The 11768-nt window shown below is 37.2% G+C and overlaps 4 protein-coding genes across 5 annotated transcripts; all 4 read right to left on the reverse strand.

Annotated features, from left to right (window-relative positions):
• Positions 1 to 1566: 1566 nt before the first annotated feature.
• Positions 1567 to 2854, reverse strand: LOC108836562 (ethylene-responsive transcription factor CRF5-like). The gene has a single exon (XM_018609706.2). It carries the CDS (start codon positions 2746 to 2748, stop codon positions 1882 to 1884), a length of 867 nt encoding a protein of 288 aa, XP_018465208.1. The 5' UTR covers positions 2749 to 2854; the 3' UTR covers positions 1567 to 1881.
• Positions 2855 to 4638: 1784 nt separating this feature from the next.
• LOC108836563 (NDR1/HIN1-like protein 6) lies at positions 4639 to 5702 on the reverse strand. The gene has a single exon (XM_018609707.2). The coding sequence runs from the start codon at positions 5493 to 5495 to the stop codon at positions 4740 to 4742; it is 756 nt and encodes a 251-aa protein (XP_018465209.1). The 5' UTR covers positions 5496 to 5702; the 3' UTR covers positions 4639 to 4739.
• Positions 5703 to 6540: 838 nt separating this feature from the next.
• On the reverse strand, positions 6541 to 8220 carry LOC130508975 (G-box-binding factor 3-like). Its single transcript, XM_057004472.1, has 6 exons — positions 7906 to 8220; positions 7783 to 7824; positions 7408 to 7697; positions 7234 to 7311; positions 6993 to 7118; positions 6541 to 6903 (listed from the first exon to the last, which is right to left on the reverse strand). Exons 3-6 carry the CDS (start codon positions 7609 to 7611, stop codon positions 6754 to 6756), a joined length of 558 nt encoding a protein of 185 aa, XP_056860452.1. The 5' UTR covers positions 7612 to 7697; positions 7783 to 7824; positions 7906 to 8220; the 3' UTR covers positions 6541 to 6753.
• Positions 8221 to 8343: 123 nt separating this feature from the next.
• Positions 8344 to 10744, reverse strand: LOC108836560 (BTB/POZ domain-containing protein At2g46260). Of its 2 annotated transcripts, none has more exons than XM_057004471.1 (5): positions 10339 to 10744; positions 9997 to 10235; positions 9864 to 9927; positions 9448 to 9727; positions 8344 to 9375 (listed from the first exon to the last, which is right to left on the reverse strand). In XM_057004471.1, the coding sequence occupies exons 1-5, from the start codon at positions 10571 to 10573 to the stop codon at positions 8556 to 8558; spliced, it is 1638 nt and encodes a 545-aa protein (XP_056860451.1). In that variant the 5' UTR covers positions 10574 to 10744; the 3' UTR covers positions 8344 to 8555. The 2 variants fall into 2 exon arrangements, with proteins under 2 accessions (XP_056860451.1, XP_018465207.1); XM_018609705.2 differs by having other exon boundaries at positions 10336 to 10742.
• Between the last annotated feature and the right edge of the window lie 1024 nt (positions 10745 to 11768).

Genomic DNA, 11768 nt, shown 5'->3' on the forward strand with positions numbered 1-11768 from the left:
TCATAAGGTGCACTGTGCACACACAAAAAACCAGTATCATACTTAAAAAGAAAATTTTGAATGGCTAACGTCAAAGCTTTGATAGCCTAACTTTAAAAAGAAAACAAACTGTTGGGTATAAGATTTCTGATATTTCCCATTCGTTTTTTTTTCTGTGTTTGACAAATACCAAATTTTGTGTTCTTTAGTTTTGCTATATGTGTCCAGATCAAATTGGCTATTTACATATATACATCTAACAAAAAATTTAGAGCTTTTCTTCTGTTCATTCCCTTAAGTAAACAGTTTACTGAAATCACGCTACGACGACGCATTTTCAAACGTGAGGTAAATCTCTTGGTTCACACTAAAATAATAGCAATAAAAATTTGCTAATTCATATTTTCTTTGTAAGAAACAAAAATAATAATTAGATAAATAATATTTATTGCCGAAAAAGCTTTGATGTTTTTAATGTCGTCAGGAAAATCTTAAACCATTAATATTAAATTTTAAACGACGCCAACAAAACCTTAACCCTAAAATTCTAGATTTAGAGTTTATAATTAGCTTTAGATTTAGAATTTATGCTTTAGGATTTTATTAATGGCATTAACAACGACAAAGGTTTTCGACAATTAATATCTTTTTTTCATAAGTAGAATAGAATTTGGTGAATTTTTATTGGCTATTTTTTTAGCGGTGAACATAGAATTTCACCCGAGAAGAAAACAGAAAAAAAAAATTTAATATAAGAAGAAGAAAAAAGTGTAGTAATTGGTTGTCATTGAAATTGAGAAGGTTGTTAAAGTGGAGACAATTTGTAGGGTTCCATATGATTCTATGAGTTGGTTCTTCACATTAATGGGCATAGTTGCTCTGACACCAGTGCCAAAAAAAGCTATACGCCCATGCATTTAAAAAGAAATTAACACAGCAAGATGGTTGTTTAGTCTTCATAATTCATATGTAAATCTTCTAACAGAATGTTTAAATTATATATTGAGTTGTTTAGTCTTTAACTCTTCATATAGTTAGGATCTAAGAGCATGTTTATAGGTAGATACACTAATTGTATTTTAAGTGGGTTTTAATGTTTTTTTAATTATTATTATTAAGCTAAGATACATTAGTAAGATACATTTAATTATTATCATTTATAGGTAGTTTCTTTAATTAAAGTTCTTAACACTTAAAGATATTAAATGTAAATTAAATATTTTTTTTAAAAAATAAAATTTATTTATTAAATTAAACATCTTTAAATAACATAGTGACACATGTCACTAAGATATGTGTTAAAAACATCTTAATTAAGAGATATGTTATCTTACTTCTTCCTTTATTTTAATTCTTTTAATGATATTTAATACTAAGATAAGACCTAAGATATGCCTATAAACATGCTCTAACATATTATTATTGTAAATTTTGTTTCTCTTATTTATTGCTAAGAGACGATTTTGATTTGATGTCTTTTATGTATGAAAATGTGTCATGTCACACAAACCCCACTTGTGAGATTCATGCGAATGAACAAAAGACAAAGGTTTGCATTAATTAAATAAATATACTCAATACGGTCTATATAGTATATACTGCTTTCTTGCATAGTGACAAACACACAGAAAATTCAAAACAATACAAAACCTTTCCAAAATCTTCCCAATTCAATAAATGCTTCCACATCTTAACGTCTAATACTATATTTACTCGCAAATACAAAAAAAAAAAATTCAATAAGGATATAGAATCCGTTTACATTACTTTCCAGCAGATGGGAGCCGTCCAAGTTGGTCTACCGGGAAAATGAAAATTGACGACCAAACATCACTCGTTATCATCCAAAAACTCATCACTCGAAAAAAATATAAAAAATAAAATCCTGAAAAGATATCTCACTCAATCCAACCATTGATCTTTGAAAAACTCATCGACATCCCACGAGCAAGAGCTTAAATCCCCGATCACGCTTAATGGAAAACTATCCAGATATTCACTAGAGATTGTGTTGGTGGTGATGTTCGGTAAGGTCTGGATTTCGTCTATAAACAAGTTGTCAGTGGTAATTTCTGAATCCCATAAACAATCTCCGACACCAAACAGATCAGACAAGAAAAGAGGATCCGACAAGGAAGAACTCGCGGCGTCCTTTGACTCGGCCAATGAGAGCTTGACAGGCTCCTCTGTTCTGTACTCTGTTTCTTCGTTGCGATCAAACCGGAGAACAGAAGTAGGAGAACATATGCTGTTGGACCGAGACTCCCTCGCCGACTCGGAACCAGAGACCGTTTCAAGGTCGATCACCGGAGGAGTCAGAAAGTTCGTCAGCGCCTTAGGTCCTTTGAGTCGGATCGCGGCTCTGTCGTATCCAATAGCAGCTTCCTCCGCGGTTGCAAACGTTCCAAGCCAGAGTCGAGTACGCGTGGAGGGATCGCGAATCTCCGCAGCGTATTTACCCCACGGTCGTTGCCTCACTCCTCTGTACTTGACAGGCTTTACCGTTCCATCATCACCGTTGTTCTCAGCCGCCTTGTTTGTCGCTTTTGTAACCGTTTTTTCGCGTTTCGCAGCTCCTTCGAACCTAACTTCTTCCACGTAACGTTTGACTCTAGTCGCCGGAGCTACCGACTTATCGTTTTCCTCGTCGCTGGAGGAATCAGTTGCAAATGGGTCAGTCACTGTGATTCTCACAACCTTCGGTAAACCGTTGAAAGGGGTGGTTTTCCGGTGAACCGTGTACTTAACCTTTCTCTCTCGGCTTCTCATTTCTACCGGAGAAGAATACGAACAAGCTAGACAAAACAGAGGGAGAGACTAATTTTTTTGGATGAAGGAAGAAAGAAACAAGAGTCAACATCCATCTTACATATAGTCACGCCCCATTTACTGCTTTTTCCATTTTTATTGTTGTTTGTTTTTGCTTTTTCATATTTTCTTACCACAGAGATTTTCAAACGTGGATTTTTGGAAATTTCCTATCTTCAAATATATCATTTTTCAATAGAGGCACGCCATAATTATGTTTTCTTTTAAAAATGGATAGTAATTAAAAAATAGATTAGTGGCGCTTGAAACGACTCACTAGCCGCTTCTCTAATTAAGAAACTCACACTATCAAACATGTGGGTATAATTCTTATAAATGCTCCATAGCTTGGTCTACAAGCAAGCTATCCCAGACTTATGTGTGTGTTCGTATACCTCAAGTGCGTGTGAGAAGAAATGGGCCTTCTGGCACATGAGTTTGGTCACAGTGCTGTCTGTCACTCACTGCTTTTGACCCAAAACGATCATTATGAATTCTATGTTAATGATTTTTTGGAATGTTATTAAAAAACTTTGGGAAAGAACGTTGTTATAAATGTGATATCATCTTATTGCGAATGTCCACTGTGTTTATTTTAACATATAGGGAACAAGTGATTGCACCCCTTATAGTTCTTTTCCTTATTTGTAATCATTTTCAGCTTTAACACTGGAAAAGAAAAAGGAAAAATACATAAATTCAATTTTTTCTTCAAATGATAATGTTCATAGATTATAGCACTTAACATTTGTAATTTTTTCCATTATTTTTTATAGATACGTTTTCGTATCCTAACAAAAAAAAAATTATCTGATATTTAGCTTTGTAGTTCTTTCTATATTTTACTGAAATTTTGACCAAGTCGGGTCATTATGTATATTTTAATATCGACTTACAATATCTTCTTTACTAAGTTGTTATAATAAAATTGGGGGCCATAACCAAATCTATGATGAATCAGAGTAGTTGTTTATATAACAGCTTCAGGTGAAATATAATTAAAAATAATCGTTTTTAGTGGAACGCTACTGTAATCTATAATAAACTATGTAGTATGTATGTGGTGTGCATTAGCCTATTAATAGAGAGAATGGAGTGACAAAAGAGTAATCTGACTATCTTAGCCTAAGGGCCAACCTTGTAGACAAAGCGATAACAAGGAAGTTGCACAATACTAGTTGAAGCATGATACTCCCTATATTTCAGTTTATTTGGTGTTTGAGGTTTTGCACATAATACTTCTTTGAATATTTTTTTATTTTATTATATATGCACCAATGCACCAATAGTGTGTTTGGATATGTCTTATATCTAATTAGTTTTGTTTTTAAACATTTTCTAAAATTTTGAATCCGTTCAAATATTTAGTCAATATCGATTTGAATTCAGTATTTTTTTTAGATCAGATTCGGTTCGGTTCTTCTAATTCATGTTTTTTTGCCCAGTCCTACCAAAGGTGGATGCTTGGAGAACATGCTTACTATCTATAACCTTATGCTTTGTAACCAAGTCATTGTCACTTAAAAAAAAATCGTCACGTTACAATTACTGAATTACATCATGTTTTCCTCCAAAACACACAACAAAATATTACACCAACAAAAAATCTATCACACGCGAAAAATATAACCAATCACTTTCTATATGCGTCCGCCTCAATGTAGTCAAATACCCAAAAAGTTATATATCTATATAACACGAAAAATAGAATATAGTAAAGGCATATATATATTTATCTACAGTATCGTTACAAATAGAGTTACATATATCCATACGAATGTTAGATCGCCACCATTTTTTTTTTTTGAGAAGTGGTTTTAGATCGCCACCATTTTTGAATTCTTTCTTCCTCATTACTGTAAATTCACCCTGCAATATTAAACACATAAAGTCCCAAACTTTGGATTTAAACTAACACAACAAAATATAAACAATCTAGATTGTTGTTAATCTTACCATTTGAGTGTATTGAGGATGCATTTAGGTGAATCAGTATCAAGCTTGTTCAGGCTAACGCCGCCGCATCTCAAATTAACGGCGAGCATTCCGATCTTAATCCCTCCGACACCTAATCCAACTTTCGTCCTGGCCACAACGTTCATCACCAAATCTTTGCTCTGAAACTTCGCCGAGAGTCTCTTAGCCAATCCTATGTCCAGGAGCTGGTTCTTCACCGACGTCTCCACTTTCACGCTCGTCGAGTTCTTCGGACCTTGTCGGAACCCACTAACCGTCGTCTCTCCCATCCCCGTCTCGTCGTTTCCGCTGCCGACGCTCATCTCCACGGCGGTGTTCCCGTAGTAAAAAACGAGTTTGGTGTTGGGGTTCCTCATCTCCACGCGCGCCACGGCGGTGGCGGAGAGAGACGCGCCGTCGGGGTCGGGGGTGAGTTTGAACCCGTCGAGGCGGAAAGAAGCGAGGCTGAAAGTCGGGAGCTTTGGATCGAACCAGAGGTAGAAGACGGCGGTAGCGACTAAGAGGAGGAAGGTGAGGAGGACGAGGGTAATGCAGAGGCAGCAGCAGCATGTGCGACAACAGCTTCCGCGTTTACGCTTTGGTCGGAAAGAAGAAGGCGCTCCGGCGGTTTTTCTCATGGGTGGTGGTTGTTGTTGTTGTTGTTGTTGTCGGGGAGGTGGAGGAGGAGAAGGAGTGGCCATGTTTGAATCTCTGTAACCTGGTGGTTTTTGAAGAACCGGTTTATCTGCCATTTTGTTGATTGATTGATTCACCTCTCTTCGACGTTCTCCTGAAACCTAATCAAAAGCTATTTTGATGAATAAGAGAGACGGTTGTTTTAATAACCTGAGGAGAAATCTTGAAATGGAGAAAGAAAGAGAGAGGTGATGATGATGATGATTGGGGAGATCAAAACTTGGTTTCTAAAAGATTTCGAGTTTTTTTGGAAGAGAGAGAGACTTTGTGTTCTGTGTTGTCGTGAGATGTGAGGATGAGAATTCGTTTGAAGCCGAAACTCTCGCGCGCCGTTTTTTTTACGCTTTGGTCCCTCTTTTACTCTTCTTCCAACATTTTACCGTTCCCTTTTTGTTCTTTTCAGATTCACCTGTTATACATGATAACATGAACAGTGGTGAATATATTAGGTTGGATTAGATTTGATAATAGTAATATTTATATGGAAAATCTTTGAGTTAATTAGAATCACTGAACATACACAGTTACTTAGGAAAAAAGTTTAAAACTTAATGATTTATAATAGAGTCAGAAAAATACTACAAGAGGCTGTGAGGAAGTGGATCTCAAGAAAGACCATTACATCGATCGCTTTAAAGTAGCTGTTGATTCTCATTTCATTACAAGTTTACTTGACGAAACTGAAAAGGCATGTTATGTGTTCCTTTTCTTTCTCTTGTAGTTGTATCTTTTGTTTGAGAGTTCTGCTTCTACATTTTATATTAGTGTATAGAGAATTTTTTTTTATAAGAGTTTTTTGTTACAGATGTGGGACATGAGAACATTGACTCTTATTAAGAGTTTACATTACAAAGGTTCCAGTAAACTCTGTTGCCATGTCTCCACTTCTCAACCATCTATGTATGATTATATACTTCATGAAATTCAGAATTCAATTTCCAAAATCAACTGGTCATATGTGTTTATCTTGTTTTCTAGTCTCGCATAACCTGTAACTACTACTGATCATCCTGATGGACAATTTGAAGCTACATTTTACGAGAAAGCTTGGCTTACAATAAGTGGTTTTACTATAAAAACTGCAACCAGTACCTTAACAATGTGAAGCAGATAAACAGAGGCATTACTAAAATTTTGTGCAAAAATACACTAAAGTTTCTCCCTCACTCACAGAAAACTAAAAGAGATCAAATCTCCCTCTCTTCTATACTACCTACCAAGTTTTCTGGAAATTAGCAACACTTGTTTTCTTTGTTAATGTTGACAAATTAAGTAGAAACCGATCCTAAAAAAGTGTTAATGATAGAACATTCGTCAGCCTGCTGCTACTGCTACAGCATCGGCTCGAGGCTTTGTATCAAGCAGTTGATGCAGTTTGCTAGTAGAGTTAGACTCATTGTCTCCAGTTCCTGAGTTCTTATTACCGGACACACTCTTCTCTGGTTCCGAACTTTTCAGTTTATTCTGCAACCCAAAAGAAAAAAAAAGAAACATTTTCAAGGATATGGTTCTTGCAGTGACAAGAACCATTGGTTATTCAAATGCTAACTTACCAGCAAGGTTGCATTTGCTCCTCGTAGTTTATCAGATTTCTCATTACGTTGGTTTAGTTCAGATCTTAACACCATGTTCTCTGCCGTCAAGGCTTCAACTTTCCTACCGAGTTCTTCAGTCTCAGCCTTTTAAAACAGAAGGAAAACGAAAGATTCATCAGAGCCTTTTTAAAATGTTTAAGTGAGATTCAAACCAAGAAAAAAGAGCTTCACTTTCTTTTTTTTTCTTCTATGACCAAACCTGTTTTCTTAATCTTGATCTTCTAGCAGATTCTCTATTCGACTGTTTCCTTCGCTCCCGTTTCAGTTCTCTCTCGTTCTGGATAAACAATATAAATGTTTATGAGAGAAAAATATAACATAAGATACATGAGAGAGAGAGAGAGAGAGAGAGAATAAGTGTCACATTGGGTACCTGAAGCCTAGGACCCATTTGAGGTTTTGGTTTTTCACAATGCAAATGAAAACAAAAGGGGACTACAACTACAAGAGACATTATCACCCCAGTTGTATTCCCATCACTTCCATCAGTTGAACCATCTGTTTCTGAGCTGTTCCGTGAGCGTTTTACGTTCATTTTCAGGAGGATCACCATTTCCCAGAGACATTGCGAGCTCATCAAATTCTTTCAGCTTCTTCATCAGTCCATTCTCTGTGCTCCCTGTAGATTTAGTAGGAGTGTCCATGTTCAAAGGCGTCATCCGGCTGCCATTTACAAGGACTCTATAGTGAGCAAAACCATTAAACAATACACGATGAAAAATGAAAACTAGCTATCATGCTTAATTACAGTTGTTAGAGGTGGACCCTTTTGAACTTGAGGTTGTGATCCCTGTTAATAAACAATAAAGTCAGCCACTTAATTTTCAAAAATAAAAGGTCACCTTTGAGATTGTTTGAGATATTTATTTACCATGGGGATTCCGGCATGAGCGTAAACCCCTCCTCCATGAGGGTAAGTAAACTGCAGGGTGTTCCATATGGTGACATCATATGCTAAAAAGACTAAAGAGCAAAATAAAACACCAATAGTGAGTTCTCTTCCAAATATATTTGCATTGAGTCTTTGTTTTGACTAATAATAATAATACCTGAGGATTCCACATGTAAGGAGGAGGAGGTAAACACTTTCACATAAAGTATGTATTGAGATATTTTTATGTTTTCTTTTTTTGGTTTTAGTCATTTATGCTAACACACCTGCAGATGGCCTGTCAAAGCTGTTAGATTCAATTCCTAGAGCTTAACCGTTCCTATGGTCTTTGTACGTGAGGTCATCTGATTAATTTGTAGAAGAGAGTCCGATTCAGTCAACTAATGTTTGATAAACATATAAAGAAAGAAACTCATACGTTTTAAGGCCTAGCTTTATTTACATTTTCACGGCCCAAAAAATAGTACCATACGTTCATTCAAATTTACAGAGTGCTCACTTTTAAAACTTTACTTTCTCCGTAGGGACTCATGGTTAGAGAAACTTAGAGCTGCTACATCAAAGAGATAACGTAAACTTATATATGGAGAGATAAGACAAACAAAAAGAGGAGAGGGAAACTTGATCAGTTAAGGTCTGTTAATGGTGAGCTCAGCTCGGAGATGGAGAACGCCATCGATGAAGTACTGACTATCCTCAGCGATAAACGAGGTCCAAGGAATCGCAAAAAGGTTTCTATAACCAACCGCTTTCCCACCAGTGAATGTGTAGGTCCCTTTGTATTTGCTCGAGTAATCCTGCGAAGGTTTCTGCCTAGCTGCGAACTCATAGTCCACACCGAAACTCACAGCTCCTTTCTCTTGCATCCCAAGGAACAGCCCGAAGCAGTGGAACGAGCTCTGCTGGTCCATGTTGCAGTGCGCCGAGAGGAAGAAGCCTTGACCTCCTAAATGAAAAGCCTGAGAGTAGACTCTCCCCGAAGGGAACAGTCCCGCGCACTCCTCCCGCTTCAAGTCCAGGTACACCACGCACTGCGAGCGAGGAAGCTCGAACTCCACGACTTTGACGGGTCTGTATTTGTAAGCCCTCTCTATGAAACGGCGGTTCTTCGTGGAGACTGATCCTTCGGCGGCTAGAATGCGTTGCCTGTGCGGGGCTTCTGCTTTGAAGAAGAGCGCTTCTAGAACCTGCTTCGATGCGACTTCGTGCTCAAAGTCACTGCACGTTAGTACCTTCTTGAGTTTACGGCACGTCATGTATGGGAAGCGGATGCAGAGCGCAAGGCGTGAACCAAGAATCTTTCTACGGTCTTCCAGTGAACTGTACTTCCCCCTCGCCCATTTCAACACGAAATCATAAACAGCGTCCTCAGAAGCAATTTGGAGATCATCGCTCGATAGTATCGCCTCGATTCCAGCCAACGGTAAGGCCATAACCTCCTCTTGATACCTGTACAAAGAATGGTAAAGCATGAATACAAGAATTATTCGATTACATTCATTTGGAGTCTTGGACTTTTACTTGGTAATATCCTTGTAGCGGGAGGCAAGGAACTGCTTGGCAGCATCGGTTAGAGGTTGGACAGCTTCAGCCATTAAAACAGTGGAGGGAAGGTCAAGATAGAGCAAAGCGGAATCGGGGGTCATAGGCAAGTTGCGGAGAAGTCTACTGCAATACCTCATGCAGGATGCAACCTCAAACATGTCAGCAGCCATAAGCACGTCTAGTAAAGCAGGTGCTGTTGTGACAGTTAGAGAGCTGCTGTACATAAAGTTTAAAAGCTCCATCAAAGCACCTTCCTCTGCCATAAACATTAAAAAAAAAAGAAAAATCAACAACGTGTCGTTTCATGAAAACAAAATAACACATGTGAAAACAGTAACTGAGTTAATAACAAAGAATCAAAAAAAAAAAGAAGCAATGAAAAATTGGGGTACCTTGAGCACTAATTCTAAGGGTTACATGTCTTTGTGCTGATTCCCTCATTCCATTGGAGAAGAGCTACAGAAAAAGACACCGTTATTATCCTATGTTTGTATGAGAGGAAACAATAAGGATATAGAAAGGTACCTTGTAGAAAAAGGGACTTTTAGCAGCCAGGATAGGAGAACTAATATGAAGTTCCTTAACATTAACAACAGTGGAATGGTCCTCCATTCCCCAGTTTCGTTCACTAGATGCATCCTCATCACCTGATAGAGCCTCTTCCAACATTGCCTCTCCTTGATCGTCACCACCAGGACAACAATCATCCATATCAGGTTGGTTGTCATCGGTTATAATCTGCTCTTCAGGACAACCCACAATGTCTGAAACCAATGCAAAAAAAAAAAAAAGAACATATTATTAATTACGAAATTATTATTCAATCTTTCATAAAAGAAAAAAAGGTGAAAACTTTTTAGGTACCACCAACGCCATTGTTATGATCCTCTCTTCTCCTCTTGCGATGACGAGCCCAATCGGCCATACTCGTGCAACAACCTTCATCACCGTCACCGAGGATCTCGATTCGGAGCAAACGGTCGGAGAAGTTGCTGTCGTTGAAAGCGAAACCGAAATCAGCACCGGGTGACGAGTCGCCGCGAGAGAAACTGGTGGAATCCATCTCCGTCGTCTTAGGGTCAAATAGATCACAACCTCTCATCTTCCCTTTTTTTCGAAACCCTCTCTCCTGTCTTCTCTCCGGCGAAAACCCAATCTGGAATTCGAAGAATTTGGAACAAACCCTAGAAATGTTCTTTTCTTTTTTTTTTTGTTTTCCTCGAAGAAAGGAGGAGAAGAGAGGTCACAGAACGTTGAATGGCTATGGGTTACAGCTCGGTTGCCAATAAATAAATGAAAGTCTAATTAAAGAAAACAGAGTTGCTTTCCGTCCGTTCTTTGGTGGCCCATTTAGATTAGTAATAGCCGGATTTTAATTATCTTTTTCAAATATAAGGGTATTAACTAGATTTTGACCCGCACTTTTAAAATGCGGGTTTATTTTCTTTTATCTTTTTTTTTAAATTGATAAATATTTAATAAATGTCATATTTTCATATATTTGTTTTTTTATAAAAGACTTAAGCTTTTTATATTTCTTTATCGTGTTTCATTTTAAATGAGTATAGGCCTGATCACAATATCCGGATCCGAAGAACCAACCCAAAACCGACCCGAAAATCAGGGTCCCGAACCAGATCAGACCCGGGGTAAATATCCGAATGAATTCTAAATTGCTATATCCGAAGAACCGATCCGAACCCGATCCGAACCGAGAACCAAATGAGTACCCGAAGATACCCGAAATGTGAATATATATCTAAAAATATATGTTATAATTATATTTATAATTATTTTAATATTTTAAATTAATATCATAAGTTAACTATAGTAGTCATTTTTAGTACTTTGAGTATTTTTGGATAAAATATGATAGTTTGGATAAAAGTTTACCCAAAAAAACTGTATAGAATGGATATTTTTTGTTCCTTTTGGTTACTTTTGAGTAATTTGGATACAAAAATTTGAACCGAATCGGATATTTTGGTTACTCTGAGTATAAATAACCGAACTCGTTTTAGATATTTTTGTTATTTGGTTATTTTTCAGGTTCTTATGCATGAGAACCGAACCCACCCGGACCCGGAAAGATCCGACTCGAACCCGATCCGAAAAAAAATAAAAATTGAATCTGATTTGTTAATCAGCCCAAATGGCTCAAAAGAGATGATGTGAGCAATGGGCTGGATTTTTAAAAAAGTGATCCAATATAGATGTGTTATTAATATTACTTGATTGCCCTTAATGAAATATGCAATGTTATTAAAGAAAGGGGTATTTTTAGTAAAAAAACTAAT

Source organism: Raphanus sativus, chromosome 3 (genome assembly GCF_000801105.2).
Source record: "Raphanus sativus cultivar WK10039 chromosome 3, ASM80110v3, whole genome shotgun sequence".
NCBI classification, from domain to species: Eukaryota; Viridiplantae; Streptophyta; class Magnoliopsida; order Brassicales; family Brassicaceae; genus Raphanus; species Raphanus sativus.

What these genes read in the sequence shown, in the direction of transcription:
- LOC108836562 (XM_018609706.2), bottom strand. Translation starts at nt 2,748, where the DNA reads ATGAGAAGCCGAGAGAGAAAGGTTAAGTACACGGTTCACCGGAAAACC.
- LOC108836563 (XM_018609707.2), bottom strand. Translation starts at nt 5,495, where the DNA reads ATGGCAGATAAACCGGTTCTTCAAAAACCACCAGGTTACAGAGATTCA.
- LOC130508975 (XM_057004472.1), bottom strand. Translation starts at nt 7,611, where the DNA reads ATGAGCTCGCAATGTCTCTGGGAAATGGTGATCCTCCTGAAAATGAAC. An exon ending in AAATGGGTCCTAGGCTTCAG is followed by an intron (nt 7,312 to 7,407) that starts GTACCCAATGTG and finishes TTGTTTATCCAG; the next exon opens with AACGAGAGAGAACTGAAACG. An exon ending in GAGCAAATGCAACCTTGCTG is followed by an intron (nt 6,904 to 6,992) that starts GTAAGTTAGCAT and finishes TTTGGGTTGCAG; the next exon opens with AATAAACTGAAAAGTTCGGA.
- LOC108836560 (XM_018609705.2), bottom strand. Translation starts at nt 10,573, where the DNA reads ATGAGAGGTTGTGATCTATTTGACCCTAAGACGACGGAGATGGATTCC. An exon ending in TCATAACAATGGCGTTGGTG is followed by an intron (nt 10,236 to 10,335) that starts GTACCTAAAAAG and finishes CATTGGTTTCAG; the next exon opens with ACATTGTGGGTTGTCCTGAA. An exon ending in CCTTAGAATTAGTGCTCAAG is followed by an intron (nt 9,728 to 9,863) that starts GTACCCCAATTT and finishes TGTTTATGGCAG; the next exon opens with AGGAAGGTGCTTTGATGGAG.